Raw genomic sequence first — 27298 nt, 5'->3', positions numbered from 1 at the left:
ATTTACCGGATGTGTTATAACATAAGCAACACGTGTGGAGCAGGATCTGCCTACTTTTCCGGAGCATCTGAGATCACCCCTAGTTTTTGTTGGGGTTCGTGTTGCTTATTTTTTAGTTTTCTATGTTGTGGCATGTGTTCTATTGTTTGTCTGTTTGTCTTCTTTAATTTTTAGCCAGGCATTGTCAGTTTGTTTCGATTTATGAGTTTGACTGTCCCTCTGGTATCTTACGTCCCTCTTTTATATAGCCATCTACCCTATAAATCATCACAAATAATTAAGTTCAGTCCCTTGTTAATAATCCAAACATGTCTATTATCAGTACAACGATATTTTTTGTTTTACGCACAACTTCTGTGTTGCTCATTTTGGGATGTATTAGAGATATTGACCAATCTGAAATAAGAGGATGTACGATCATTTGATATTGACACCCATATAAGATTAACTCCACATTTATAACATTTGCCTCTTACCATGCCACCACAAATGTAAAACACTAATGATTTTCAAAATTCAAATAGTTTTGTTCAACTAGAGACTTAAAATGTAAACTAGTTGATCAGTATACAGAGTTTCTTAAATTTTCTTTCTATCGTAAAATAATACTGGAACCATTTTGAAGAAAACATTACATTTTCATCAATTGAGGGATTCACGGCTGTCCTCATGTCAGTTGTGCTAATGAATCTACTCTCCCTCTAGTTCATGTATACTCAATAACATTCTTCGTTATAACAACAATATAGCAAGACAAAATCGGATGTGTATCTATTGATAAAGGTTACATGCACACTGAAGAATAATCAATCATTCCCTTTAAAGCAACACCACCCTTAGGAGAATGTTCCTTTTGCAGTGAATGTTGTATCATTTCTATTTCTTCGCAAAGAATTTTAAAATAATCACAATGCAGACTAAATATTAACCTTCTAGAAGTATTGAAAATTTTACCAATTATTATTTTCTTGGTAACTGATATTTGTAAATTATGAACTATCGGCACATTCACAAGTGGAGAAACGCCGGATGTGAAGTACTTTACTCCCTATAACAATGCGTGTTCAAGCTGCAGATCAAATGGTTAATCAATTACTTCATAAAAGCCACGAAATAATATTTTATCATGTTTAATGAGTATAGTAAAATCTCAAACTGTCGGCCAACAGGAAGCTTCCGTCTGATTTAAATCAATTGTTTATTTATTACAACTGAACATTATCATCATGCATAACAAATACAAAGTCTTTCCCTTTCATAAAAAAAAGAAAGTTTAACAAAAGATTACTATCATTGGTCTTTTGTAAGGACCAGAGTGTCGAACGTTAACTATACATCCTTTTCAGATTCGGTGATGCAGGCAAAAGCTTTGTGTTAACAATGTTTGGTAGCTTAGAATTAGTTTATTATAAGTTCAGTTAAAATAATGATCCACTTTCAAGAGAAACAGCTACAATCAAGTGATACCCGAAATGAATTTGACCAAGCAAGTCCTTAGGGTAGACGATGTATGCTATACTTTCATCAGCTGCTGTGCGCCGCAAACGTATATCCATAAGAAGGTGGCATAGTCCGAAATATGACAACATCATAAAAGATGTGATTCGGACTTTCTGTAAACTTGGGGCTTTATGAATCAGTAACGTTGTCTTTCAAATCATTTGGTTTGTGCGTTCCTGATGGTAGTAATCTACGAACGCATTACATTTTTTTATTTAACAATTCACAGGTAAGTTGAAGGAGAGAAACACTGTTATCAACTATCATATCCCAATTCATGATAGCGGCTGTTTTATATTTGGAATTGTAATGAATATTTCCCCGGAGAGGTAAAACCAAAGTTTGGGTAAATGTTATTTAACATGTTTAATATCCTTCTGTCAAGCATGAGCTTTGTTGGAGGAACACCGATTGGTCCGCCTTAAGTCAGAATATTGTATGAGTATCGTGACATATCTTTTGTTGAATGTTACCAGTTCAGGTTTAAAAAGGAGATCAACGTGTCGAGTCATGTACCAATAAGGGCTCATTTTTATTTTACATGTTTTAAACATTATTCTGCCCTGATATGCGTGTATTAATTGAAATTTAACACAAATCCACCATCATCATCCTTCATTTATTATCACCATACAATCTTCATATTACAACACAAACATACTTCAGATTTATTTATTTCACTAAATAAAATAAAGGAAAATATTCAAAATAATTCAAAAGATATACTTAAAAATATCTATTTCTGTATGTATTGTTGATGCATTGTAAAGGTTTTTTTATTTATTATTTAGTCAAATTATTAGCTCCTATTTGATTTCACAGGTGTACTATTCATGATTTATTCACAAAATCATCAATAGAAAGACACGTTTTTTTCAAAAGTACTCGATCACATACTAACTAACGTAGAGTAAATCTGCTCCCAATCATTTAACTTATATTGATGAATTTTTGTGTTTCCTTTTCGAAACAATACTGTCTGCTATTTTCTTTTTCTGAACATCAGTGAAGTTTAAAATCCTTATCATTGCTCTTAAGTGAAAGTCACAATCTTTGGTATCTGTGGCATAATGAAAGAACGCGTCCTTGAGAAATCTGAGTGTAACAGCTGCTTCCGTTTCCGGTTTAGGAGCTTCGTCATATGATTCTTGTCGGCGTATCGATTGCCATTTTCCGAGTTCTGTTTCCGTAAGTAAAAGTTTTTGTAACAGTTCTTTTATTGTTATTCTTGATCCATCACATGATACAGCAATTCTTTCCAACTAAATAATTAAAAAAAACATAAGTAAACAAAATTAAACTTTATATAATATAAAACACTATTTTCTAGAGGGACATAAGGTTTGATGATGTCCATGCTTTCTACATCGAGAGATATTTAACGGCATATATATTTAAGAACAGATTTTTCGTATTTACATTCCAAATTCCTGCAAATTAGTTATATCATGGTTTGTTGCTTAGCAACTAAATATTAAAAAAAAACAATATTCCCCGACATCATATCGTACGAGAAAGGGGCTACCCGGCGAATATTGCTGGTAACTTTTAATACTTATAGATTATCGTTGATCAGCTCAACGAGATCGATCTACTCTCGTCAATTTCATTTCAATTTCATTAGCAACGACACGTTCCCCCTGAGTTTTTAGCGATAATTTTCATATCCCTCGACTCCGTTGAGAAAGAAAGTTATCAGTCAGCAAAATCAATGGAAAATTTCGTAAAATAGTGATAAAAATAGTTATCGAAAATAATCCGTGTTACATATCGTGTGTCCGATGCACTGTACTTGATTGACATTATTTCATCAAAAACAGATTTGAGTGTAAATAAAGGATAAAGTGCAAGAATTCACAGAAGAATACAACATGCTAATGTGAGAAACCAATACAAAGGAAGCAGTCATATCTCTAAAATTTGGTGAAAACTCTTAAATCACTTAATGACTGTCTTCACCTTTTAAAACTTGTGTTAGAAGTCGGTCGCGCTACAGTTTAGTCTCGAATGTAACTTAAAAGCTTGAGCTAGTATGCTTCACCGTCTTGGAGCGAATTGCTAAAAAGAATACGTCTGTTCAGTTTTCATGAATATATCTGTACTTCATCCTAACATCTAAAGATATATTTAATAACTAGTTTACCTCTTCATTTCTCTCAAACAATGCTGACATCTGACCTTTTTTATAAGTTTCCAAAAATACTTTCTCATTATTCCTTTCTTTCTCAGCCATTGCCTCCTGGAATAAAACGGTTTCATAAAAATTAAAAATGTCAGGTATATCAAACCACACAAAAAAGGTTACTTTGCCTCCACTTAAATATTTTAAAAATCACAATATAACAATACACGGTACGATTTTCCATTAGTTTTTCATCCGATTTGATACTGTCGCCAATGTAAATCGTACAGCGTTTTGTTCACCCGATACGATATTGCTTTCAGTTACCAAATACTATACGATTTTGGTGTTTACACGGTGCGATTTGAGTCAACGCAGGTGCACAGGTAAAATTCGAACGAATGACGGATCGTGTAAAAACTAGGTAAAATTTATCTTAAACCGTTAAAAATCAACAATTCACTTATGTAAAATAATATTTGTATGCAGCAGAAAAGGGTTGGTTTCATTCGTGAAATTATACACCCTCACTCCGTAATTCAGTTGAAATAAATGCTCTACTATACACACGATTCTTTGCAATCCGTCAGAACTGTGATTGACAAGCTAATTACTACTACATTGTTCCCATGGTTACTCATTGTTTGTGTCGTGTTGGGTGTCACGTGCGAATCAGGGCCTCTTACTCTTCAGGGTACATATGAGATTAAATTAAGATTGTTATGGGGTTAAGTTTGCTGGGACTTTAGTTTTCCAAAAATTGGTTGTAGACTTGTTTGACTTAAAAACGGCTCCTGTGTCTTCCCCCCTTTTCCCATGGCGTTGAAAGTTTATCTGGCCTTCAAAACATGAATTAACAACCTGATGTTTAATACAAAGTAAAAAAGTATACGTACTTTAAGTTCTCTTATAGTATCTTCCAGTATATTAATTGTGTTGACTGAGACTTGGTATGACTTCACCAAGTCTTCGTTCTTTTTTCCTAGTGTCTCTATATCACTCTTGAATATGACTATCTCAGTTCCCTTTTCCGCCATCATTATTTCTATTTTCTTCTCAAATTTGTTTCTGTCTGACTCTTGTTCTCTTGTTTTATCACTTAGTAACTTTTTTAGTTCTTTCACTTCATTTTTCAAGTCTCTAATCAAATTGTCTTTCTTTTGTGTTGGGGTTAAGTAATCATTTCCCTCGCATTCGATACCGTCATGTGTCACGTGGCATCTTTCAAATCTCGATCGACTCAATCTGGTCTCGCGGATACCATGGCTTTCTAACGAGGTCTGTAAAATACAGGACTCAGACAATCTTCTGTCTGATGGTGATATTGGTTTGTTTATGTCCCTAAATTTATGGAAATTTGAATTTGTTCTAGATTTCACATGACTGAAGTCAAAGGTTTTGTTCTTGAACAATTTCTTTCCTGTCGTTGGTCCTTTCATATTTCCCGTTTTGCTTTTGTTTAAAGAAGAATTATGTAATGGTGAGTCATCGTTTGAAACAGAGGAACCATTCGAAAAACTTGATCCAGATGTGTTTTTCAAATTTTTAAGGACATCAAGTGATTCGTCTTCAACCTTTCCATTTGATAATATTACTTCCGGTTCGATAATTCCGTTTTTCATTACTTCCGGTAGTATTGATGATGTGACTGAAAGACTTTCTAAACTGTCAGTGTCTACATCTGACTTTTCAAAACTAGACAAAGTCAGGTTTTCTAATGTATTTTGTGTATTTGTTGTGTTGTCTAAATCACCATTATCTTCAAATACCACTGCCTGCTCTACCATACCACACGAACAATCTATTGCAGGTTCTTTATTTTCCTCCATCTGCTACATTCTGAAATAATAGCAAGCATGTGTAATCGCCATATTACATGTTAATTGGCTTCATTAGTTTTTACCACTGAATTCGCTCTTGATTATCTGAAAGATTTTTTTTTTCAATCTTTATCTGAAGTATTGATATTATCATGTAACTGATATGTTAAAAGTCTCATTAGACATGTTAGAAATGTTAAATCAATTTGTTGATAAACACTTCAAATACATATCGAAAAGTTGCTGAGGACATTATTTATTTCAAACATACCTAGTTATTGAAATTGATAAAAGGCGGGATGTAAACCTGTTACCACTACATATAATAACATGATAAACAACAATACAATACACTATGATTAGTGTTACTCTCGAACTTTATAAGCTTAGTAGCTGTTTAACTATACACGGCCTCAAATATTGACCTTTATTTGAAAAATGTTCAATTATATATTATAACCGATTTTTCACTGAGTGTTAGGGCAAAGAGAATATCTTGAATTAGTTAGCTTGTTTTTAAAATGAACCGTGAAGTCATTATTATGTCAGGTGTATACCCTTCTTACGAAGTAGCCGAGTCCAACCGACAGATAGATTGGTTGACTGATTAGTCTACTCTCAAAGCAGGGAAGTTTACCTATAGTCCGGCCGATCGGTGAAAAAATTGCTCAAATAATGAGAAAAGCGCCATTTTTTGCATGATTGTACATTTTTGTGTACTTAGCAATATTAGCTATGGACCCACCCTCAAAATTCAATATTGCGGCTTATTTCAAGATGGCTGCCGTACGTTCTAAAATATTTTCCAGTATTGCACAAACCACAGTGGATTTGATGCTGGAAGCACAAAAATCAACATATTTAAATGACTTGGTGTACTTAGCAAGATTTTGTTTTGATCTATCTTTGAAATGCAAAATGGCGGCTATTTTCAAAATGGCCGCCTTGAAAAATAAGCAAATATTCATTATTGAGAATTGACCTGAATATTAGCATTTTATTGATGTATAGTGTCATTAAGTATCTGTCCCACTTTTGCCCTTTCTGATTTTGCCTTGCTTGTTATTTTATACACAAAGTAGTAGCTTTCATAAAAAGCAGCAGTAGTAGCTTTCATTAATAGCTGCACTATTTGTTGTCTTGGGTCACAAATAAAAGCTGTGGTTTGGGATTCATCTGCCTTAAGATGTTATTCAGTGCCTATCTTATTTCTCGGGTCGCAATATTTTGCAATTTGAGATATTATACTGTGAATTGAGAATCATTTTAACACATATCAGTGAAATTGCAGGAATTGAAGACAACAAGGACAAGAATATTGAAATGACAGAAACTGAATCACTTGGAGATATGGAGAAACCCACAGCTGAAGACTCTTTAATAGAGGACAGCTCAGAAATGACTATTAAACAATTGGCCGTTTCAGAATCTAAAGAATCATGGGTAATTTCATTGTTCGTACCCAAAATGAAAATAACGTCACGTCATTGGTTGAATTTCCATTGTTTATGACATATTTAACCAATCACGACGTTTTGGTGAACACTTTTGAAAATATTACCCAGGATGCATTAGATTCTGAAACGGCGAATTGTACCAAGAATTTTTAGCAGATAGAAAATCTAATGCTCTAACAGCTGAGATTTACCGTAGTATAAAACAGAGCGAAGCGCGAATTGATTAAATCTGTGTTGATCTCATTACGATTCAAGCTGAACAGAAAGAGGCAATGAATATTTATAACGAACAGATGGGAGCAATATCTCAGCAACTGCAGCAGTCTGAATACAGGATAGACCACAAGGCTAGTGGTAATTGCTTGGTAGAATTTATGGTCAGACCAATAAAATATTCAATGTTGTGTTGAGACGGATGGACAAGCTGACAACAACTGTGAAAAGAGACACAGTTCAATTTAAAATTGCATTTAAACAGCAGGATACCTTCCAAAAACTGGCATCTGTTGTAAATGAATTAGTGGACAATCGAAATAAAGAAATTAAAACTCTTGCAATGGACACATCATCTAAGCGAACATTTTACCTTTGCCAGTACAACGCAAGTTTATCAAAAGTTCACAACAAAAGCCATGCCTTGGGTTTCCCCACTTGTAGTTCGCATGAACCATCAACCGCGCCAACTCTGTTGAAGGTATCTTCACCTTAAGTCAAAAGTCCTATGTCATGGCCCTTGGCCCTGCACGAGACAGTTCAAATTATTTAACAACAATCTCCATTTAAGAACATACTATAAACCTCTAGTACTAATCAAAAAGGCTTATGTGTCTTCTAACGCACACTTACCATCTACTATGAGTCAATAATATTTGGTTCAGGGCAGCACACCATTATAGAATCAATTGGCTGCAAGTGTATTCTATCAAGTTTTTCCAATGCTAAATACAGTGCCTACTTACGGTATCATCCCCGTCGAGTCAATGGCAAATCCCACATTTATCACTCCAATTATGACAACCCCGTCAGCTCCTGTAGCTCTAACAGGCTTCCCATAACAGCAAGCTGACAACTGACCGATCCAGGAAAGGGCAGAGGAAACAAAAAGAGTGTGGCAACAGCTCTTCTTCAGACTCCTTATTGGAGAAAAATTATACCTGATGGCAAGAAAATCTTGGTGCAAGGGACCGGAACCGAAGCCCACAGCTCCCAAAAATGCAAAAACTCAATTGAAGAGGATCCTTGAATTCGGAGGCGTTCATTTACCAATTTGAACGAACTGTCGGTAGATGACAATTGGAAAACAGGAAAAATGTGTGTAGGCCCCCGATTGCCAGACCGATGTCGGCTTTGGGTACGCTTGCAAGGTAAACACAGATGATGATTCCAAGGCCTTAAAAAAAACATTCATTCAGAGCAGCGCTTCAGCAAGAAAGACGATCAAACCAGATTGGAACCGAAGCATTCCTCCTAGGGTGTAAAGACAAAGATTTCAAGGTATGTAATAGAGAGGAACCCAGAAACATTCAACAAGGCGTTAAAACAATTGAAAACCTCAATAGCAAACCAGATGGCGATATATGGATCAAAAAGTGCCAATTATGACCATCGACAAGTCTACTTTGCTGATGGCGCAGTATCACCGACCGATAAAGGAAATATGAGCAGTCCTTTGGATAATGAGGTGCATAACCTCATACAAATTGTCACAAAACTAGCTGATGTTATGCTTTCAACTGAGCATAACTGTGGATTGGCCGATCAATATAACCTCGGTTCTTCTGATCAAATAATCATGGAAGATTACCAGTTCAATGGAAGATCCCCTGATCAATATATGTAACGGTTTATTTCTTCCTCTGTGATATTTTATCCTGAGGATAAGTTGTCCTGGTAATTTTTTTCCAGGCATGGTATTTCACAGGTTGATTTTTTCCAGAGGAGTGAAAATCTATCTGTGTTATGCGGATAGTATGTACCGGTATATATTTGCCGTACTATATTTCACAGAATCGTGTGAAATAGAGTCCCATTAACTACTATGTAAGTTACTCACAATCAATATATACCTGACTATAATTATAAAATGATGTTTCACAAAGGTAGACCAAATTTGCATAATTTTTCAAAGGGAGGTAATTATGAGCAATTTATATTTTAAAGATATTAATATAATATATTTCTGAATCTATTTTATAGTGAAATTTTTCCTTGAATCTTATTTTTTATATATTCATTTATATCAAAAGATGACTTACAACTTAATTTAATAAGACAGATAATATTTCACAGGTATTATACTTTGCCACAAAGTCCTCTTTTTCTATCAAATGCAATGAAACAGTAAAAAATAATGCTTTACATCAAGTTTCCCCTTAGAAAATGTACTAAATGGCCTATCTCTATTATTTATTATATCTTTAGTTTTAATACAATTGAGGTTTGAAAAAATCGTACAAAAATGGCTACAGAAGGGTACATAAACCTTAAAGGATAAGTTTTTTCTAATAACTATTCAATAAGTTAACTACCCAGATAGAATTTCACGTCAAAGGAAAAAATATCATAGAGAAATATTTACCTCCGGATAAAAAAATAGCAACAACTACTGTGACATTTTTTCCTCCGGATCAAATTTCACCTAGATATAATTTTGCTCTACATATACAAGTGGAAGATCTCCTGAGCAATACAAACGAGGTAGATCGCCAGATGGAAATACACCCAAGCTTAATGCCTATCGATCATCAACACCCCCATTTAGCTCGAGATCATAAAGTCCCTAAAGAAAACGGTTAGCCTCTTCACGGATAAACTCCAGAAATCACGGTTGTTTCAGGCAACGGTCACCTTCACCAGGATACGGAGCAAATCAAAGTGCAACCCATCCAATGGAGTCTTTAAACAGCAAAAGGTCGGGCCAGTAGGCCAACGCACGATTACAAAGACTATTGGCCATGAAACATCACCTCATCACAAAATCAAACAGAGGCCAACGGCCTAGTCCGATATTGTCATCAGACGAACCATTTGAAAGAGCTTAGCAGTACGAGGTACTATACATGACCAGAATGTGAGCATGATTGTGGACACTGCTGCACTGATAACATTAGTAAATGAGAAATTAATTTGGGTTTGGGTTAACAGCTTGTTATTGGGAAGATTATAAAGAACGACTTTCGACACTAATAGAGTAAACATACAATGGGATGTGTGCAAAGAGCCATACACAGATGATGTTATACTTACGCTAGATATTTTGGACACACTGAGCGCAGTTGTAAACCTGAGAACTCCCACAATTACCATCAACAATAAAGGGATAAATGCGGCATTTGTTAACAGTGGAAACGAGATTTCAACTCAGCAAGTTTGCATAAAACGAACCATCACAGTTCCGCCAAACTCAAAAATGACTGTTACCTTTAAAACAAATAAAAGTGCTGACCAGGAGTGCATTTTAGGACCATGCTCGCTGAATAGTTGCGAATTGGTTTCGCACGTAGTTGGAAAAGGAAATAGTTGCCCCTTAACCATTTTAAATTATGGCAATCGTCTAATCCGCCTGAAGAAAGGTACACCTATTGATTACATAGAATAATTTGACGATGTAGTGTAAACGGCAGATGAAAACGCGGTTAGTGACGTAAGACGTGGCATTGCAGAGACACGAGACAAGGTGCCCTCGGCACTGCCTCAAAGTTCAGATAGGTTACCTACTATTCCACCACATTTAACCGACCTATATTAACGTTCAATCGACTCGTTTCAACCTATTTCATTCCAACCATTAAAACTGAAAGCGTTTAAAGAACAATTACAATAACATGTAACATATTGATTAACATTTTGAATTTCAGTTTTTGTATATGCAGTCATATTTGCCAATGTACATCAGAGTTCGCTAAAAGTGGTGGTCCTCTGGATTTTACCACCAAAATTTTGCATAGGACTGACACAATTTTAAAAGTATTTTTCAATAGATTTAATAGTGAGGACCAGCAGATTTTCTTCAAGGACCACCAGGTAAAAAAAAGATTTCGCGAACTCTGGTACATGTGTATGTGTTATAGAAAGAATCAAATTATTTTTTTTATATTTTAAAACTAATTGATAACAAATTCAAGAACATGAAGTCCATTTTTAAAGAATCATTACTTTAATTTCCGAAATTATATAGAATACCTTGAGGACTATCTTGATATTTATACCGTTTTTTCGCCATCTTGAAAATGGTAGCCATATTGGATTTTTCAGAGTGGGTCCATAGCTGAAATCAAAGGGTATATAACCAAGAACTACTATGCAAAGTTTCATGATTTCCTCATCAAGTGAGCCATTCTGCTCTATATCTGCACAAATCGGCCGGACTACTAACCTAATAATGACTTCACGTTCACTTCATCTAACAAGCAAGCTATCCAAAGATATTTCATTTGCCTACACACTCAATGAAATCGGCTGAACAGTAATACGTGCTCAAACGACTTTGTGTCCCTCGTCACACTTTAACAATGTCACGTCTATTTTCCTTTAAAATCGAAATATGTGTTAAACGGTACATTTTTGCCATGAAATATGTTTATGGGTCAGGATTTCTCAAAACTACAATATATGAATGGGGGATGTTTTTTTAAATACCAGCTGTATATCTATTTTCTTGTGTACTATTATTTGTCTGTTTGTCTTTACTTTTTCATTTTTAGCCGTTGTCAGTAAATTTTCGATTTATGAGTTTGACTGTTCCTCTGGTATCTCCCCCCCCCCCCCCCCCCCTCCCCTCTTAAACACTTAACCTGGTATGTTTCTACATTTATGTAATTTGTACTTGTTAATTTCATGTTAAAACTTACATGAGTCATATATATATCTATCTACGTATAGATTAACATGTCCCTTGGTAAATAACAAACACAGCAGCTGTTGTCTATTTATTGTTTATACCATGTATATGCAATCGTGTATTTTGTGATCAATTTCATTTGTATCAAATTGTAAAATTATAGATTTGAAAGGATCGGTATAATTCAATCATAGTTCCAATAGTTATTTAATGTTAATAAAAGTAGTTCTAAACGCATATGCTTTATACAAATATAGTCCTTTTTTATTTTCTTATAAAAAAGAAGATGTGGTATGATTGCCAATGAGACAACTCTCCACAAGAGACCAAAATGACACAGCAATTAACAACTATAGTTCAATGTACGGCCTTCAACAATGAGCAAAGTCAATAATGCGTAGTCATCTATAAAAGGCATCGAAATGACAATGTAAAACAATTCAAAATTATGTAACACATAAACAAACGACAACCACTGAATTACAGGCTCCTGACTTTGGACAGGCACATACATAGCTTGAATGATGTGTATTTTCGTTTTCATGCAAGACTTATTGCGAAAGATTGATTGATATTTGGATAATTAGAGTCCAGTGACAAATATTTCATGCATGTTCAGGACAAGACTGCGAAAGAAGTGTGCACAACATGTATATATGTCAGCCTCAGTTTAAATTGAAACTACATCTACAGTTTTAAAGGTCATTGCTACTTGGTCATTGAACAGGTGAAGGAGGTTAATGTTAAAAACAAATCAAGCTTACAGCCGATTTCTTTGAGTGTGTAGCTAAAGGTAATTTCTTTGGTTAGCTTGCTTGTTAGCTGATCTTTGAAGTTATTATTAGGTTAGGTAATCTGCTCTCCTCTAAGAATAGTCCTACAGATAACCAATCTATCTGTCTGTAGGACAAGGCTACTTCTAAAGGAGGGTAGTATACCTTACCTAATAATAACTTCTCGGTTCAGCTAGCAAGCAAACTAACAAAAGAAATTACCTTTAGCTACACACTCAAAGAAATCGGCTGTAAAATTCAATGTCAATCTCTACTAGAAACTTAAAAATGCGGTCGACATTAATCGTGTGAACCTGCTAACTTTTACGATGAGGAACGGAATCTCCCGATTTGAGACGAGTGTTGAAGAATGATTTCTATTTCGCCGTTGACTCGCATCCTTTATAATAACTCATACGCAAATATAAAATGAGAAAACGTACGATTTCTATATATGTAAATGAAAGCCTCCTACATTTTAGCATTGCACAAGGTCATGTATTTTTCTCTGACTGTTTATGACATCTTTCTCCTAAATCCATTGGATGTACTGATTGATATCTTAGCCTTAGATACATGATTTTAGTAATTGTAATTGGGTTTGAACTAGCTGTCAGTAATTGTGAGTCCTCTAAGATCTGCACTTAGTTTCTTTTTTGTTGTTTAGGATGAGGGAATAATGTACCCTGCCACGTTCATTTAGCTGATGTTTTCTAGAAAGGATAACAGGACTACCCAAAACAAATAAGACATTACAACAGACTGCACTTACATTCAGCAACCTATTCCCTCAAGGAAACAGACAACAAAGATTATTACCCGGTTCGTATAGCCTTATATGGTCCAGACACCAGAAGTGTTAAACCAGTTTCACATGCGAACACATCTCACATTACATATCTACACTTGTAACTTTTGGGGCCCTTTATAGCTTGCTGTTCGGTGTGAGTCAAGGCTACGTGTTGAAGACCGTATTTTGACTTATGATGGTTTACTTTTATAAATTGTGACTTGAATGGAGAGTTGTCTCATTGGCACTCATACCCCATCTTCTTATATCTAGTAATTAAAACAAACAATTAAAATTCTGCAGTCAAGCTACCAAGAATTGAATCTTACTTAATTAAACGTATGTGACTGTCTTGTGGTTCAAAGAGGTTTTCTGGGTTCATAGTCAACAAAAGTAATCAGATTGAATCAAGAACTGGTATTTGTGACAAGGTCATGAGTGCCGAAAGTGGTGTTAAACACCATCAATCAATCAATACACCGAATTCAAAACTGATGTCTGGATGGTGAAAGAAAGAGGCTACAAAGCTAAATAAAAAAGTATGAAAAAGGAATAGTGAAGCGGCGTGCTCGGTTATATTTTGCTGTACAAAAATACAAATTCTCGGAAATAATTTTGCCTAAAAAGAAACCGGTCGTGGGGGCCGTCTTATACTTGCAGTGAGGTTGTTTTGGGTGGGTTTTTTTTTTTATCCGTGTTGAAGGACTCACTTATGACTTAAAGTGAAGAACAAGTATAAAAGCGTTAATCATTTGCATTTGTACTGATTCTGTGTCATGGATGGTTCCCCAATATCCTTTGTTTTTCGATTAAATACAATTTTCTTAAGGACATTATAGGTTTTGACCGTTTAATAACAAATTCAATCATCATATGACAAATGTTTTTAAATGAATAAAAAGTTAAAAAGTAATGCATATTTTTTTAGTGTATATTAAATTAACCTCATCAGTATTAGCGATCATTGACATGGCTTCAATTCAGTTATGGCGATCACAAGCTAACAATGTTATAATGTACATTAATGATAAAGAATAAAGAAAATAATAACGAAGTCTACTTACCGTCTTAAACCATCGATATTTATAGATCTGTCAACGTGTTGCAGATTTTGTGCGCATGTTTTTACAAATTGATTTTTTTGAATGAAATAGTTTATAAATATTTTTATGAATTGATTACTAGAATGTCATCAACATGATCATATTTTATGCCTAGACAGCGAAAGTAAAGAATGTTGTCATTTCTGGTATGGGACTGCATGGGGACTTTACTGCATCCGTCCATCCGTCCGTAAAGTTATAGGTAAAAGTGTTGGTTTATGCATTATTAGTTGAGGGGCGTAAAGGGGGGTATCTGCACGGAAGAACGCGGAATAAAATTGCCATTTCACGATGAACGAACAATTAAAAATTTCTTGCACGTTGATCTTTTTACCGATTTCACGAAACACGGTGAATAACGAACCTTTTTCACGGCTGCACGTGAAATAAAAATGGCAAAACACGTTGCACGAAAATAACCCTTTACCACCCTCTTAGTTTTATACCATGAAGTAATGGGCATATCACTTGCAATGAAATACAGATGATCATTATGATGTGAACTTTTCATAACGTATTTCAATTTTTTACCCAGATGTTGATGTTCAATGAATATGGTAGTGCGAATAAAGCGTGAATAATTCACATATTCTTATTTTGTTAATATTTTGATATTTTCGCACGAGTTTCGAAAAGTCAGTAGTTTTAGTTTCTTTGCTTTTACTAATATAAATTTATCATCGCTTATTCGGTTTAATATATGATATGACATATTAAAGTGTAAAATTTAAGCTGAATGATTGGTTCAATTGCATATAATACAGAAGTTTGATTAAACGGGGGGGGATATTCCCAGTTACCACAAGCAACCGTTAAACGATATTTCGATTATAAAGTTAGCAAAGTTTAGAAATTGTCCTTTGGATCTTATTAATTGGGTTACCAGACCTTTTGAAAAAAAGTTTACAATCATAGTTTTGTTGTTCAATTATTGAAGTTGATATTTACGGAGCTGAGAATCAATTCAGCATATTCTTCTTTTTATGATTGAACTTCTATACTTTTTTGGTCGGGAAATTTTACAATATCATGTGTTCCTTTATACTTATTATGACGTGCTGTTGTTGATGTGTGAAATCTACCCTGAAGTACAGCAGCCGATTTCAGATTATAAGACGGCATTAAATTATACCATCAGGTTAAGTATTTCAAGTATTTTTATAGTCCGTTGAACTTGACTTCAGTAATTGCATGGATTATTCGATACGGTATCATGTATCGTTTCTAATGTGTACAGTGAGCTACTCGATTTTATTTATATAACGTATTGTAGAGTATCGTATATGTATTGTAGAGTATCGTATATTTCCTGCACAGATTTTTGCTCCAGTTTAAAAACTTAATTGATAGGTGCCGCTTGGGTTCTGTTTTGTTGAAATTTGTTGATAGATCCATTCCAAACAACTTTTGCAGGTGCATAGGTTTGTCTGTACTAGGAGTAAAATGTGTGGTGAAAATACGGCCGTATTCGTCAAAAGGTTATGACGAACCGTCTCATTTCAAAGGACTGGTAAAAATGTTACAAACCGAGAACTGATCAATTTAGAACTGTATATTTTGCTTCTTGGAAAAAGTAGCCTGGTGAGGTTATTTTAAACGTAACCTTGTAGTAATCTAGGGGTCGTACCTTACTAGAGCTAACAAATATTACCTTCCATCTTTTCATAAGTTGAGGTTGTGAGTTCGAACCCCGTTCGTGCGGGTGCACTCGAATCCAATCTTAATTGACTAGGATTGCAAGTTTTCCTTTCGAAGGTCAGTGGTTTTCTACGGGAATTCCGGTTTGCTTCATCAATAAAAACTGACCGCCACGAAACAGGCCAAAAGTGGCGCTTAAAAGGGCCAATCAATTAATCGTTCTAATTATTTGATACACTAACTATGAAGAAAAAAAATGGATATCTTATAAATTCAATGGATTTTGTGGAACGTTTAAATTTCGAAGTTTCAAAACTGGCTGCATGTCGATATTTATTACTGATGGATTTATTTTTTTAAGGTGTTTCTGACAAAACTTTAGTTCATTGTTTTTACTTATTTTTCTTTTATATAACAGAGAAATGAGGTTTTAGTTAGATATTTGGTGTGTTAATATAAAAAAAAATGTGGTATGATTGCCAATGAGACAACTCTCCACAATATCCAAAAATGACAAAAAAATTAACAACTATAATCCTGCAACAATGAGCAAAGCCCCATACCGCATAGTACTGTAAGCTATAAAAGTCCCAAATGATAAACATGCTTCATTGAAAAGTACGTGTTAGTTAAAACATATCTTTTTATAGAGGATTGGGAAACAAGTTATTACAACTTATATTAATCTATTTTCACTTTGTGGATGCGAGTGCTGTCTTGTGGTGGCATTAGCCTGCTCTTTTTTCCTAAATCTACAAGGTTGTCTTTCCCGTGCAAGAGATATTGCTCTCTCTTAACACGGGTCAGCCATTTATGGTCCCTGAAATTTTCTCCACAGGAGGGGGATCGAACCAGGAACCTTTGTGTGTGTAGTCCTATGCGCAAACCACTACACCACAGCTCTAGTTCGTTCTGAATATACTTGAAATATTCGCAACTGAACGTTAGGCAAACAATTATGAATTAGTCTTCTGTACATGATTGACGGTTCGTTTTCAAAAGAAAAGAAAAATGTGTAAATGTTAAATAATAAAGAACGTTTTCCAACTGGACAGTCATCAGATGAAAGCCTTAATCAAACCACTGTCATTTTTAAATAATTGATTCATTATTAATCTTTAATTACAATATAGACCTCTGATTTCGTTATCCTTATATGCAAGCACGCGAGTTATAAACCAAATTCTTCTATCCCTATACTGCATATTATGTATTTGCTTATTTTTATTTTCAAGTGCCTTACAATGACCAACGACCATTCTGAGTCTAGCTAATGAACTGTTTTAACATTTATAACATTCTACTTTCATTCTCGGCAAGCTCAAAAGTATTGATTTTCAAGACTCAGCAAGATCATTGTTCATAGTTAGACACATGAAAATATATTGCACATTTTTTTTTAAATAGCAAAATCAATAAAAAGCAATGAAAATTAGAAAATACATGCATTATAGGGACAGAAGAATTCGGTCTAGCGAGTTAATAAAGATTTAAATTTTGATCAGATTGTCACTTCCTCTTTGTTACATGTAGTACCTAAATGTTTACAAAATATATTATGATGGCATTGCTTAATCTGTATTCAAATGCACCCTTTTAAGCAGAATACCAATGTAACATCTAAAAATTTGTAAGGGTACCGCGGAACCCAGTGCCTCGCCTACTTTTACTGTTAATCATAGGCTCAACAAAAATGAGGATAAAAATCAATAAAATTATTCCTCTTGATACTATCTTTTGATTGTAAGAAGCTTCTGTCCAAGTTTGGTAAAAATCCATAAAAGTTTATAAATCTAATAATTTTTTTTTAAATCTTTAACTGCAGACTGTATGTAAAGCTAACTAGAATAAAAAGTCCATTTATAAGATACATAAGGTAAAATAAAGATACACAGGTACAAATTTTCCCAAAATTTCCTTCTAGATACTAGCTATTGATCATAAACAAGCTTCTGTCCAAGTTTGGTACAAATCCAAAATAGTATAAGAAAGTTATTAAAATTTCAAAAACTTTAACCACAGAGTAAATGTAATGTTTCCCAGCAGAAAAAACTAATTAGGTATAAGAAGATGTGGTATGAGTGCCAATGAGACAACTTTCCATCCAAATAACAATTTATAAAAGTAAACCATTATAGGTCAAGGTACGGCCTTCAACACGGAGTCTTGGCTCACACCGAAAAACAAGCTATAAAGGGCCCCAAAATTACAAGTGTAAAACCATTCAAGTCCATTTATAAGTAGAATACGGAAAAAATGGAATTTTATTCTTACAAAATATACTTCTGGATACTATCTTCTGAACATAAACAAGCGTCCAAGTTTGGTAGAAATCCAGTATAGTTTAAGAAAGTTATTAAAATTTCAAAAACTTTAACCGCAGAGTGAATGTAATGTTTCCCAAACAAACTAAGTCCCTTTATACGTAAAATACGTAAAAAATGGAATTTTATTTTTACAAAATTTACTTCTGGATACTATCTTCTGAATATAAACAAGCTTCTATCCAAGTTATTAAAATTTCAAAAACTTTAACCACACAGTGAATATTTGTGGACGCCTACGGGATGTAGGATCGCTATGTCTCGCTTTTTCGACTAAGTCGAAGGCTCGACAAAACGCTGCTCAGATATATTATATTGATAATTCAAATATGTTTCTCATTCTATATATTGTTGTATATATTGTTATGGACATAGAAGATAAAAAAGAGAATAAGGATAACATTGGAAGTTCGATATTGAATTAAAGATCACAAGATTTTGTGGTTGGGGAAACATGAATTAATTATGTTTTTTCTCGATATTTTCATAAATGTGTCAAATATGCCTTTTCAACACTCCTTTGCCAATTATTATAGTGTGCAGAAAATGTTTTTAACAATTGTCTTTCGTAATTGTAATTTTTACTACAAAAAGTAATATTTTTACATATTCGACAAAACGTTTAAGAACTTTCTCTGGATCTCTTATGCTTATTAGTTATGATTTCCTGGAGATAAATAAGGAAAATATTACACCGTATTTGCAAAACAGTACTACAATTGCAAGTTTGTGATAAGGGTAATATTCATTCTTTAAATATAAAGTATATTTTGCAAATTTTTGCTATCTATAGTAGCTACTGCAAACTATTGCAATGGGTAAAAGTCGTTTTGGACAAATAATGAATTCATCTAAAATTTGGCCCTGTTGACTTATTCGTAGATATTTTTCTATCTGGTCATAATTTCTGTTAAAGCCATTCCTCTATTTATTATAGTTTTCAAAATAGCAGCTAGCTAAAAATACAAAATGTGGTCAATTCTTATGCTGCACTGTTATACTACTGTTCATAGTAAGTTGCCTTCAAACATGTTGAATCCCGCCTTATTCTTTATGAGCCTGTCCAATTCAGAAGATTGTATTTGAATGGTAGTTGCTGGTTCGTGTTAGTCCTATTTGTTTTTGTATATTATTTTGTAATAATTTAATTTTGGATGTAACGCGTCTTCTGATTGGCTGACGTTATTTTGTTATCAGCCCATAGACATAATTAAGTCATGTGACCGTGACGTCATCAACGTTTTTTCATGGTTTTCTCCGCAGATGCTCCACAGGGCGCAGCTTTATACGACCGCAGAGGTCGAACCCTGGACAGTTTGGGCAAGTATGGACACAACATTTAAGCTTGATACAGCTCTGAATTTGGATTGTGATTAAATAGTTGACACAACATATGTTTCTGACACAGATTGAATGTGGTCTAAGAAATTAAACTTAAAAACTTAAAAATTTTAAATTGGACATTTACCTAGTATGGTCCAATATCCATAATCTAAATGCATGGTTAGAATCAGCATATCATGGAACCCCAAGAATTCAATTTTTGATGAAATCAAATAATGTTCAATTTTAGACCCTTTAGACCTCAATGTGGACCAATTTGATAACCGGGCCCAAATATTAAAAATCTAAATACATGGTTAGATTCGGCATATCGATGAACCCAATATATTTAATTTTTGTTTAAATCAAACAAAGTTTAATTTTTGACCCTTTGGACCTTATTGTAGACAAATTTGAAAACGGAACAATACTGTGCAATTGAATATTTCTTGGAATTGCGCAAAACTGTGCAATTGAAAATACCTGCTATTGCGCAATATTGTGCAATTCGATATTTCTTACTATTGCGCAATACTGTGCAATTGAAGATTTCTTGCTATTGCACAATACTGTGCAATTGAAGATTTCTTGCTATTGCGCAATACTGTGCAATTGAAAATTTCTTGCTATTGCACAATACTGTGCAATTGAAGATTTCTTGCTATTGCGCATTACTGTGCAATGGAAAATTTCTTGCTATTGTACAATACTTAATATAATAATTTGGACCCCGATTTGGACCAACTTGAAAACCAGGCCCATAATCAAAAATCTAAGTACATGTTTAGATTCAGCATATCAAAGAACCCCAAGAATTCAATTTTTGGTAAAATTAAGCTAAGTTTAATTTTGGACCCTTTGGACCTTAATGTAAACCAATTTGAAAACAGGCCCAACCAGATGCTCCGCAGTGCGCAGCTTTATACGACCGCAGAGCTTGAACCCTGAACGGATGGGGCAAGTATGGACACAACATTCAAGCTGGATTCAGCTCTAAATTTGGATTGTGATTAAATAGTTGTGACAGCATAGGTTTCTGACACAGAATGAATGTGGTCTAATGAACTTATTTTTTTTTTGCCTTTGAGCAATTCACTATGCTGTTGAATATTAATCCTCTCAAAAAAAATGTTTGAAGAAATTTTCTTTTTAGTTATGAAATCTGAAATGAGAAAAATTGCTCCCCATCCCCCCCCCCCCCAAATTTTTTTTTCACATGTCCCTTACCCTTATTCCAAAACTAGTCTCAATTCAAATTTCTAATGGAGTTGAATTTTCTGTAAATGTTTGAATGTTCCAAAACAAATGTCCAAATTAAAGGTAATCCCTCAAAGAGTTGCTATGGTTGCTATAACAACACTTACCTGTTCCTGCATCTGAACCCGCTGTAGCTGCGGTAACAGCACTCCTCTGTACACTAACATTATCCTGGTTGATATGACTACTTTCACTGTCACTCTCAGATTTTGCCAGCAAATCCAAATCCATGTCACTTTCAGCAGCACCTAAAAGGGATGTCAGGAAAAAAAATTAAATAATATATTTCTAAATCGCAAAATGAGAATCGACCAGACCAAAGACAATGCAGAAAACAGCTGAAGGCAACCAATAGGTCAACACAGCAAGAAAATCTTCAGCACCCAGGTAGGGTGCTTTAGCTAGACCCTAAAAAATTGGCATGTTTAATTACCCTTTTATGCAAATTTGTCTGCCATTACTTAAAATCACAAATTTCCTGCAAAATATAATATACTGATTCAAAACATTTGATATTGTAATTAAAAAGTAATGCTAAAAGATTTTTTCAGTTATTGTGTAACTAACTTCTGTTGAAAATCATGCCAATATAAAACCAGATGCTCCGCAGGGCGCAGCTTTATACGACCGCAGAGGTTGAACTCTCAACGGTTGAGGCAAGTATGGACACCACATTCAGATTCAGCTCTAAATTTGGATTTTCTTTTTATTTATGAATCTGAAATAAGAAAATTGAACACCCCCCCCCCCCCCCCCCCCCCCACAATTATTCAATTTTTGATGAAATCAAACAAACTTTAATTTTGGACCCCGATTTGGACCAACTTGAAAAACTGGGCCAATAATAGAAAATCTAAGTACATGTTTAGATTCAGGATATCAAAGAACCCCAAGGATTCAATTTTTGTTAAAATCAAAATAAGGTTAATTTTGGACCCTTTGGACCTTAATGTAGACCAATTTGAAAACCGGACCAAAAATTAAGAATCTACACACACAGTTACATTCGGCATATCAAAGAACCCCAATTATTCGATTTTTGATGAAATCAAACAAAGTTTAATTTTGGACCCTTTGGGCCCCTTTTTTCCTAAACTGTTGGGACCAAAACTCCCACAATCAATCTAAACCTTCGTTTTATGGTCATAAACCTTGTGTTTAAATTTCATTGATTTCTATTAACTTATACTAAAGTTATGGTGCAAAAAACAAGAATAATGCTTAGGCCTAAAAAAAATAATGTTGTGTTTCCGATCACCCCCTTGAAATTTTGAAGGGACGGTAGGTAGGGATTTTTCTTTTTTTTTTTTTTTTTTTATAATATTAATTTATAAAACTCAATTTCCAGTTACCAGACAAAAGTTTGGGATTTAATAGAAAGAGATTGATTACCCACTTTAAAAATCTCCCTGAGATAATTTTTAGTTTACCCCTTTTAAAATCCCCCTGAAATAACTTTTAGTTTACCCCCTTTTAAAATACCCCTGAAAAAAACTTAAGTCCAAACCTTAAAAAAAATTTGGGCAGCACTTCCCCTAGGAAATTAGCTTTTTAAACCCAATTCCCCCATTTCAGGACCATGCAAAAGTTTGGGATTGTCAGAGAAAGAAATTGAGAAGATGTGGGGCAGATTCATTTATAGGAACATGAACCAAACATCATCCCAAACCTACAGATAGACAAATATATTATATACACTGTACTTGGCAGGACACTTTCTTTTGGCAAAGCATCTGGCTTTTCATCAGAATGTCTAAAGCGTTGATTGGCTGACCCGTTTCAGATGGATTAATATCAGGTTCATTTTGAAGAAGGGTCTGGCATGAAAATTTGATAAATTTAATTCCAAAAGATTGCATTGTTCAAACAGTTGTGTAATTGTCATCAATCTCGGTCCAGTCATTTTTGCCGGTGGCCGAGCACAAAATTTGTGTTGTGTATTTTTTTTCATCGATGTTAGACATTGGATGAATTTCATTGCTAATGTCAAAAAAGGTGTTACTTTCTGTAAAATTTAGAAATATTTTTTTCTCCACGAAATGGTCACACTTTCTGCGTTAAACATTGAATAGGACGCGTTGTGTTGCCATGTTCAAACACTGACAAATGAAAATAACTACTGCGCATGCTCCCGCATATATAATTAGCCAAGACGATTCCACTTTCCAGTACATTCTAAAAATGAGCCTCGAGTTTAAAATTAGCGTTGTTTTCTTTTGGGGCGATAAAAAGATCGAGGGACTTAGAATTTTTTATTTTCTTTCAGAAAAAACGGTCGGTAGGTATACAAATTATTTTTTTTCCCACATCAGCTTTAAAAACTTTTGAGTCGGGGGGTCTGAAGGACGGTCGGTCGGGTGACCGGAAACACAACATTTTTTTTTTAGGCCTTATTTGGGCCCTTTTTGGCCCCTAATTCCTAGACTGTTGGGACCAAAACTCCCAAAATCGATCCTAACCTTCGTTTTGTGGTCATAAACCTTGTGTTTTTTAATTTCATTGATTTCTATTTACTTATACTAAAGTTATTGTGCGAAAAACCAAGAATAATGCTTATTTGGACCCTTTTTAGCCCCTAATTTCCTATACTGTTGGGACCAAAACTCCCAAAATCAATCCCAACCTTCCTTTTATAGTCATAAACCTTGTGTTAAAATTTCATAGATTTCTATTTACTTATACATGTTATACTAAAGTTGTAGTGCGAAAACCAAATGTCTTCTGACGACAACGACGACACAGACGACGACGCCTACGTGATACTAATATACGACCAAAAAATTTTCTATTTTTAAGGTCGTATAAAAATTATCAGAATTGGTAAATAGAAATAGCAAATAATGCCTCCCACCCCCCCCCCCCCCCCCCCCCCCCCCCCCCCCCCCCCCCCGCTTTCTGTATGTAGAATCAATTTTAAACAAGAATAACAATTTTCCTTAATAGAAAATTTAAATCCCACTGATGTCCCGATGATTAAAATCTATTTTTAGCTTTTATTATTTGGATCAGTTATTTTCCATGTCATTTAAATATTTACTGATAAGTTAACTTGGATAGGCGTGTCCTAAATAACTTCCTTGTTGGTTGACATTGAACAAACGGTGAAAGAGAACTAAACTTTTGTCATAACAAAATCAACAGGTATCTGGTTAAATTAATAGTTATTTTATTTAATGACTAGCTATAGGTATAAAATACAGGGTAATGTGTATGTAACCTATGTGCATACATTGTAAAAAATATGTCTTTTTGTTAAAAGGAGTAGGTTCAGTAAGGTTCTAAAATGTCCCCCTTTTTAAGCGTAAATTTCAAGTTAGGATTTATTGAGCAATATCACAATAAATTAAAGCTAATACAAATAAGCCATTTTGTTGAAAATTTACGTTTCTGTGTTTTATAATGATGTACTAATATTGATTTTCCACAAAAAAATAAATGAAAATGGCAAAATTTCCATAGATTATTGGACAGGAAACATAGAGGGCATAAATGGACAACAAAGATCTTTTAAAATAATGTGTGTAAGGATATTTCATGTCTTTTTTTAAGATTTAGTTTGTCGACGATCATTGACAAAAATAGTTCTATTTAACTTTCTTACACGTCTCCAAGTCAACTTAAAACATTTTTTTGTCTTGTAACATTAAACTTTATAATCAGGGCCAAATATTGCCCTTACCGTACTAACTCCTTTATAATCTACAATGTAATCTATCATTTTTACCTGTGTGATTGAGAATTATATATTCAAATTAATTTTGTTGTATGTAATTAACAAGAAAGCACAGCTAGTGGCCAATACAACAGGGTGAATCAATGCAAGATAAACAAATAAAATATACAGCAACAAACGACAAACATTGAATCATTCAACAAGTCCCGGTCCCTAGTCAGGAGCCTGTAATTAAGTGACTGGAGTTTGTTGTACATTAGGCCAAATAAAAAAGTATGTGTGGTTCCAGTTACATCTGAAAAGAAGTTAGGGTAGGTAGGTAGGGATTTTTTATTTTATTTTATGTTTTTTTTTACATCGAGTCTATGGGAGCAACATTCTGACTTTAACAGTGCTTAATGAAAAATGACCAAAAAAATCTTTAGGGTAGGCTATTTTGAAGCTGAAAAAGTAGGGACGGTAGGGTTACTGGAACCACACATATATTTTTATTTGGCCTTATATTTGCTTTCGTTCATTTTTTGTCCATAAATCAGTTTGTTAAGTTTTCTCCTTTGAATTTTTTTACATTGGTCATTTCTGGCCAAATATCATTATCCATTCACCATTAACTATTTGGACATCGACAAGAATGCAAAATAATTTCTATCTTGGAAATTTTCAGGTCATGGCATCCAGTAAACCTATTCCATGTGGACCTTGTATAGAAGGAAAAGTTACCACTAAAGCTGACATCTGGTGTTACAACTGTGATGAAGGATTGTGTTCAACATGTTCTGGTCATCACAAAAGATATAGATTGTCACGTGATCATACGACTGTTGATATTAAAAGTTATAACCCTTCTGTCCGAGCTATCAAAACAGAATGTGACAAACATGGTCAACAGCTCAACTTATATTGCCCGAGTCATTTAATGCCTTGCTGTGATGAATGTATTTCCAATAGTCATTCAAAGTGTATGGGAATAAAAAGTTTAGCTAGCATTGTGGAAATAACCAAGATTGAAAAAAAGAAAAAATCAGTAGAGAAAGATGTCAATTCCATCTTACATATCTTAGATAAAATTGTAAATAACAAATCACAAAACATTAAAAGAGGAGAACAAGAACATAAAAGCATTAAGGAATTCATTGTAAAAATACGCAATGAAATAGATGAACATTTAACCCACCTAGAGAAGAAGATCTACCAAGAAGCAGATACCATCTTGAATCAGGAAAAATCAAAAGCCACAGATTTAATAGCTGAAATTGAAGGAAAACAGAAAAACTTAAAGAAAATGCAAGACCAACTACATACAGTCATACCCCATGCCTCAAAACTCAAATCATTTCTAGTTGTACATCAGATTGAACAACAAGTACATCAATGCCAACGGTACATAGATGATCTGGACAAAGACGACAGGGCAAAAGAATTTAACATCAAAATGGAGAAAAACAATGAAACTGAAAAGATAATAAAAAAGTTAGGATCCTTAGGAGAATTAACTGTTGTGAAATCAGATATGGATTTGAATACAGAAACAGGTGTGAGAAGGGAAGCACAAGTAGAATCACAAGAACAATCAAACATAAACAACATGACCATCAACATTGAGAGAAATATAGAGATCAACATTGGAAATATCAATGACATGATTTGTCTGATGGATGGAAGACTTATAATAGTGGAATGGTTAAACAAAGTTAACCTACTTACTCCTGATGGCAAACTACTGAAAAACTTACCTATACCTGGTCAAGTCTGGAGTGTTACACAGATCAATGAGGACACTATTGCCGTAACTTATCCTAGAGAGAATGCCATTAAGATCTTCAATATGGAGAATGAAACAGTAACCAAAGTTATCACATTAGACAAACAATGCTGGGGATTATCATCAACAGATGATTCTCTTGTTGTAGGTTTGAGTGATGATGAAATCCGTATTATAGACTTAGAAGGAAATACACTAAAGTCCATACAAGTTAAGTGTGAATCAAACCTAAATTACTTTGTTTACTGTAATGACAGAGTAATCTATAGTGACTATTATGGTAAAGCAGTATACTGTGTTGATCGATCAGGTAAACAGATCTGGAGATATACACAGGATTTATCAGAACCAAGGGGACTTTGTACAGATACTAATGGTAACATTATTGTAGCAGATAGAGATTCTAATAGAATAATAGTTATATCAAAAGATGGAAAGGAGAGTAAAGTACTGCTTAGTGATGGACTGGAGTGTCCTAGATGTATTTGTTTGAAACATTGTGAATCTTCAGGTTTTATATGTGATGTCGTAGGCAAAAACCTGACAAAGTTCAATTTCTCATCTAAATGAAATATACACTGGGGAGTCAAATGATTTTACCTGACTTACCTGACCTAAATGTACTACAACTAACAACTTGTTATTTCTATTTATTTAATATCATTATATACAGAATCAGTAAACTTATTTGTTTGTTCAATTTTTACATAAATTAGGCCCTGGTTTTCTAGTTTGAATTGTTTTACATTGTCATTTAGGGGCCTTTTATAGCTGACTATGAGGTATGGGCTTTTCTCATTATTGAAGGTCGTACGGTGACCTATAGTTGTTAATTTCTGTGTTATTTTGGTCTCTTGTTGAGATTTGTCTTATTGGCAATCATCTAATTTTTTATATAAGTTGAGTCTGTTATCAG

General features: G+C 34.1%; 2 protein-coding genes across 3 annotated transcripts; one reads left to right on the top strand and one right to left on the bottom strand.

Moving 5' to 3' along the window:
* Positions 1-2156: 2156 nt before the first annotated feature.
* On the bottom strand, positions 2157-16094 carry LOC143053794 (uncharacterized). 2 transcript variants are annotated; one of them, XM_076226579.1, is made up of 4 exons: positions 16057-16094; positions 4519-5461; positions 3644-3739; positions 2157-2762 (listed from the first exon to the last, which is right to left on the bottom strand). In XM_076226579.1, the coding sequence occupies exons 2-4, from the start codon at positions 5449-5451 to the stop codon at positions 2436-2438; spliced, it is 1356 nt and encodes a 451-aa protein (XP_076082694.1). In that variant the 5' UTR covers positions 5452-5461; positions 16057-16094; the 3' UTR covers positions 2157-2435. The 2 variants fall into 2 exon arrangements, with proteins under 2 accessions (XP_076082694.1, XP_076082693.1); XM_076226578.1 differs by lacking the exon at positions 16057-16094 and adding an exon at positions 14367-14459.
* Positions 16095-23998: 7904 nt separating this feature from the next.
* Positions 23999-27069, top strand: LOC143053638 (uncharacterized). The gene is made up of 2 exons (XM_076226427.1): positions 23999-24088; positions 25285-27069. Exon 2 carries the CDS (start codon positions 25288-25290, stop codon positions 26950-26952), a length of 1665 nt encoding a protein of 554 aa, XP_076082542.1. The 5' UTR covers positions 23999-24088; positions 25285-25287; the 3' UTR covers positions 26953-27069.
* Positions 27070-27298: the final 229 nt, after the last annotated feature.

The sequence above is a fragment of the Mytilus galloprovincialis genome, chromosome 12, assembly GCF_965363235.1.
Source record: "Mytilus galloprovincialis chromosome 12, xbMytGall1.hap1.1, whole genome shotgun sequence".
In the NCBI taxonomy this organism is placed as follows: domain Eukaryota; kingdom Metazoa; phylum Mollusca; class Bivalvia; order Mytilida; family Mytilidae; genus Mytilus; species Mytilus galloprovincialis.
The sequence above is the reverse complement of the archived record's forward strand: the minus strand, read 5'-3'. Positions and strand labels throughout refer to the sequence as shown.

What these genes read in the sequence shown, in the direction of transcription:
- LOC143053794 (XM_076226579.1), bottom strand. Translation starts at nt 5,451, where the DNA reads ATGGAGGAAAATAAAGAACCTGCAATAGATTGTTCGTGTGGTATGGTA. An exon ending in ATACTATAAGAGAACTTAAA is followed by an intron (nt 3,740 to 4,518) that starts GTACGTATACTT and finishes GTTTTATTCCAG; the next exon opens with GAGGCAATGGCTGAGAAAGA. An exon ending in TGTTTGAGAGAAATGAAGAG is followed by an intron (nt 2,763 to 3,643) that starts GTAAACTAGTTA and finishes TTAATTATTTAG; the next exon opens with TTGGAAAGAATTGCTGTATC.
- LOC143053638 (XM_076226427.1), top strand. Translation starts at nt 25,288, where the DNA reads ATGGCATCCAGTAAACCTATTCCATGTGGACCTTGTATAGAAGGAAAA.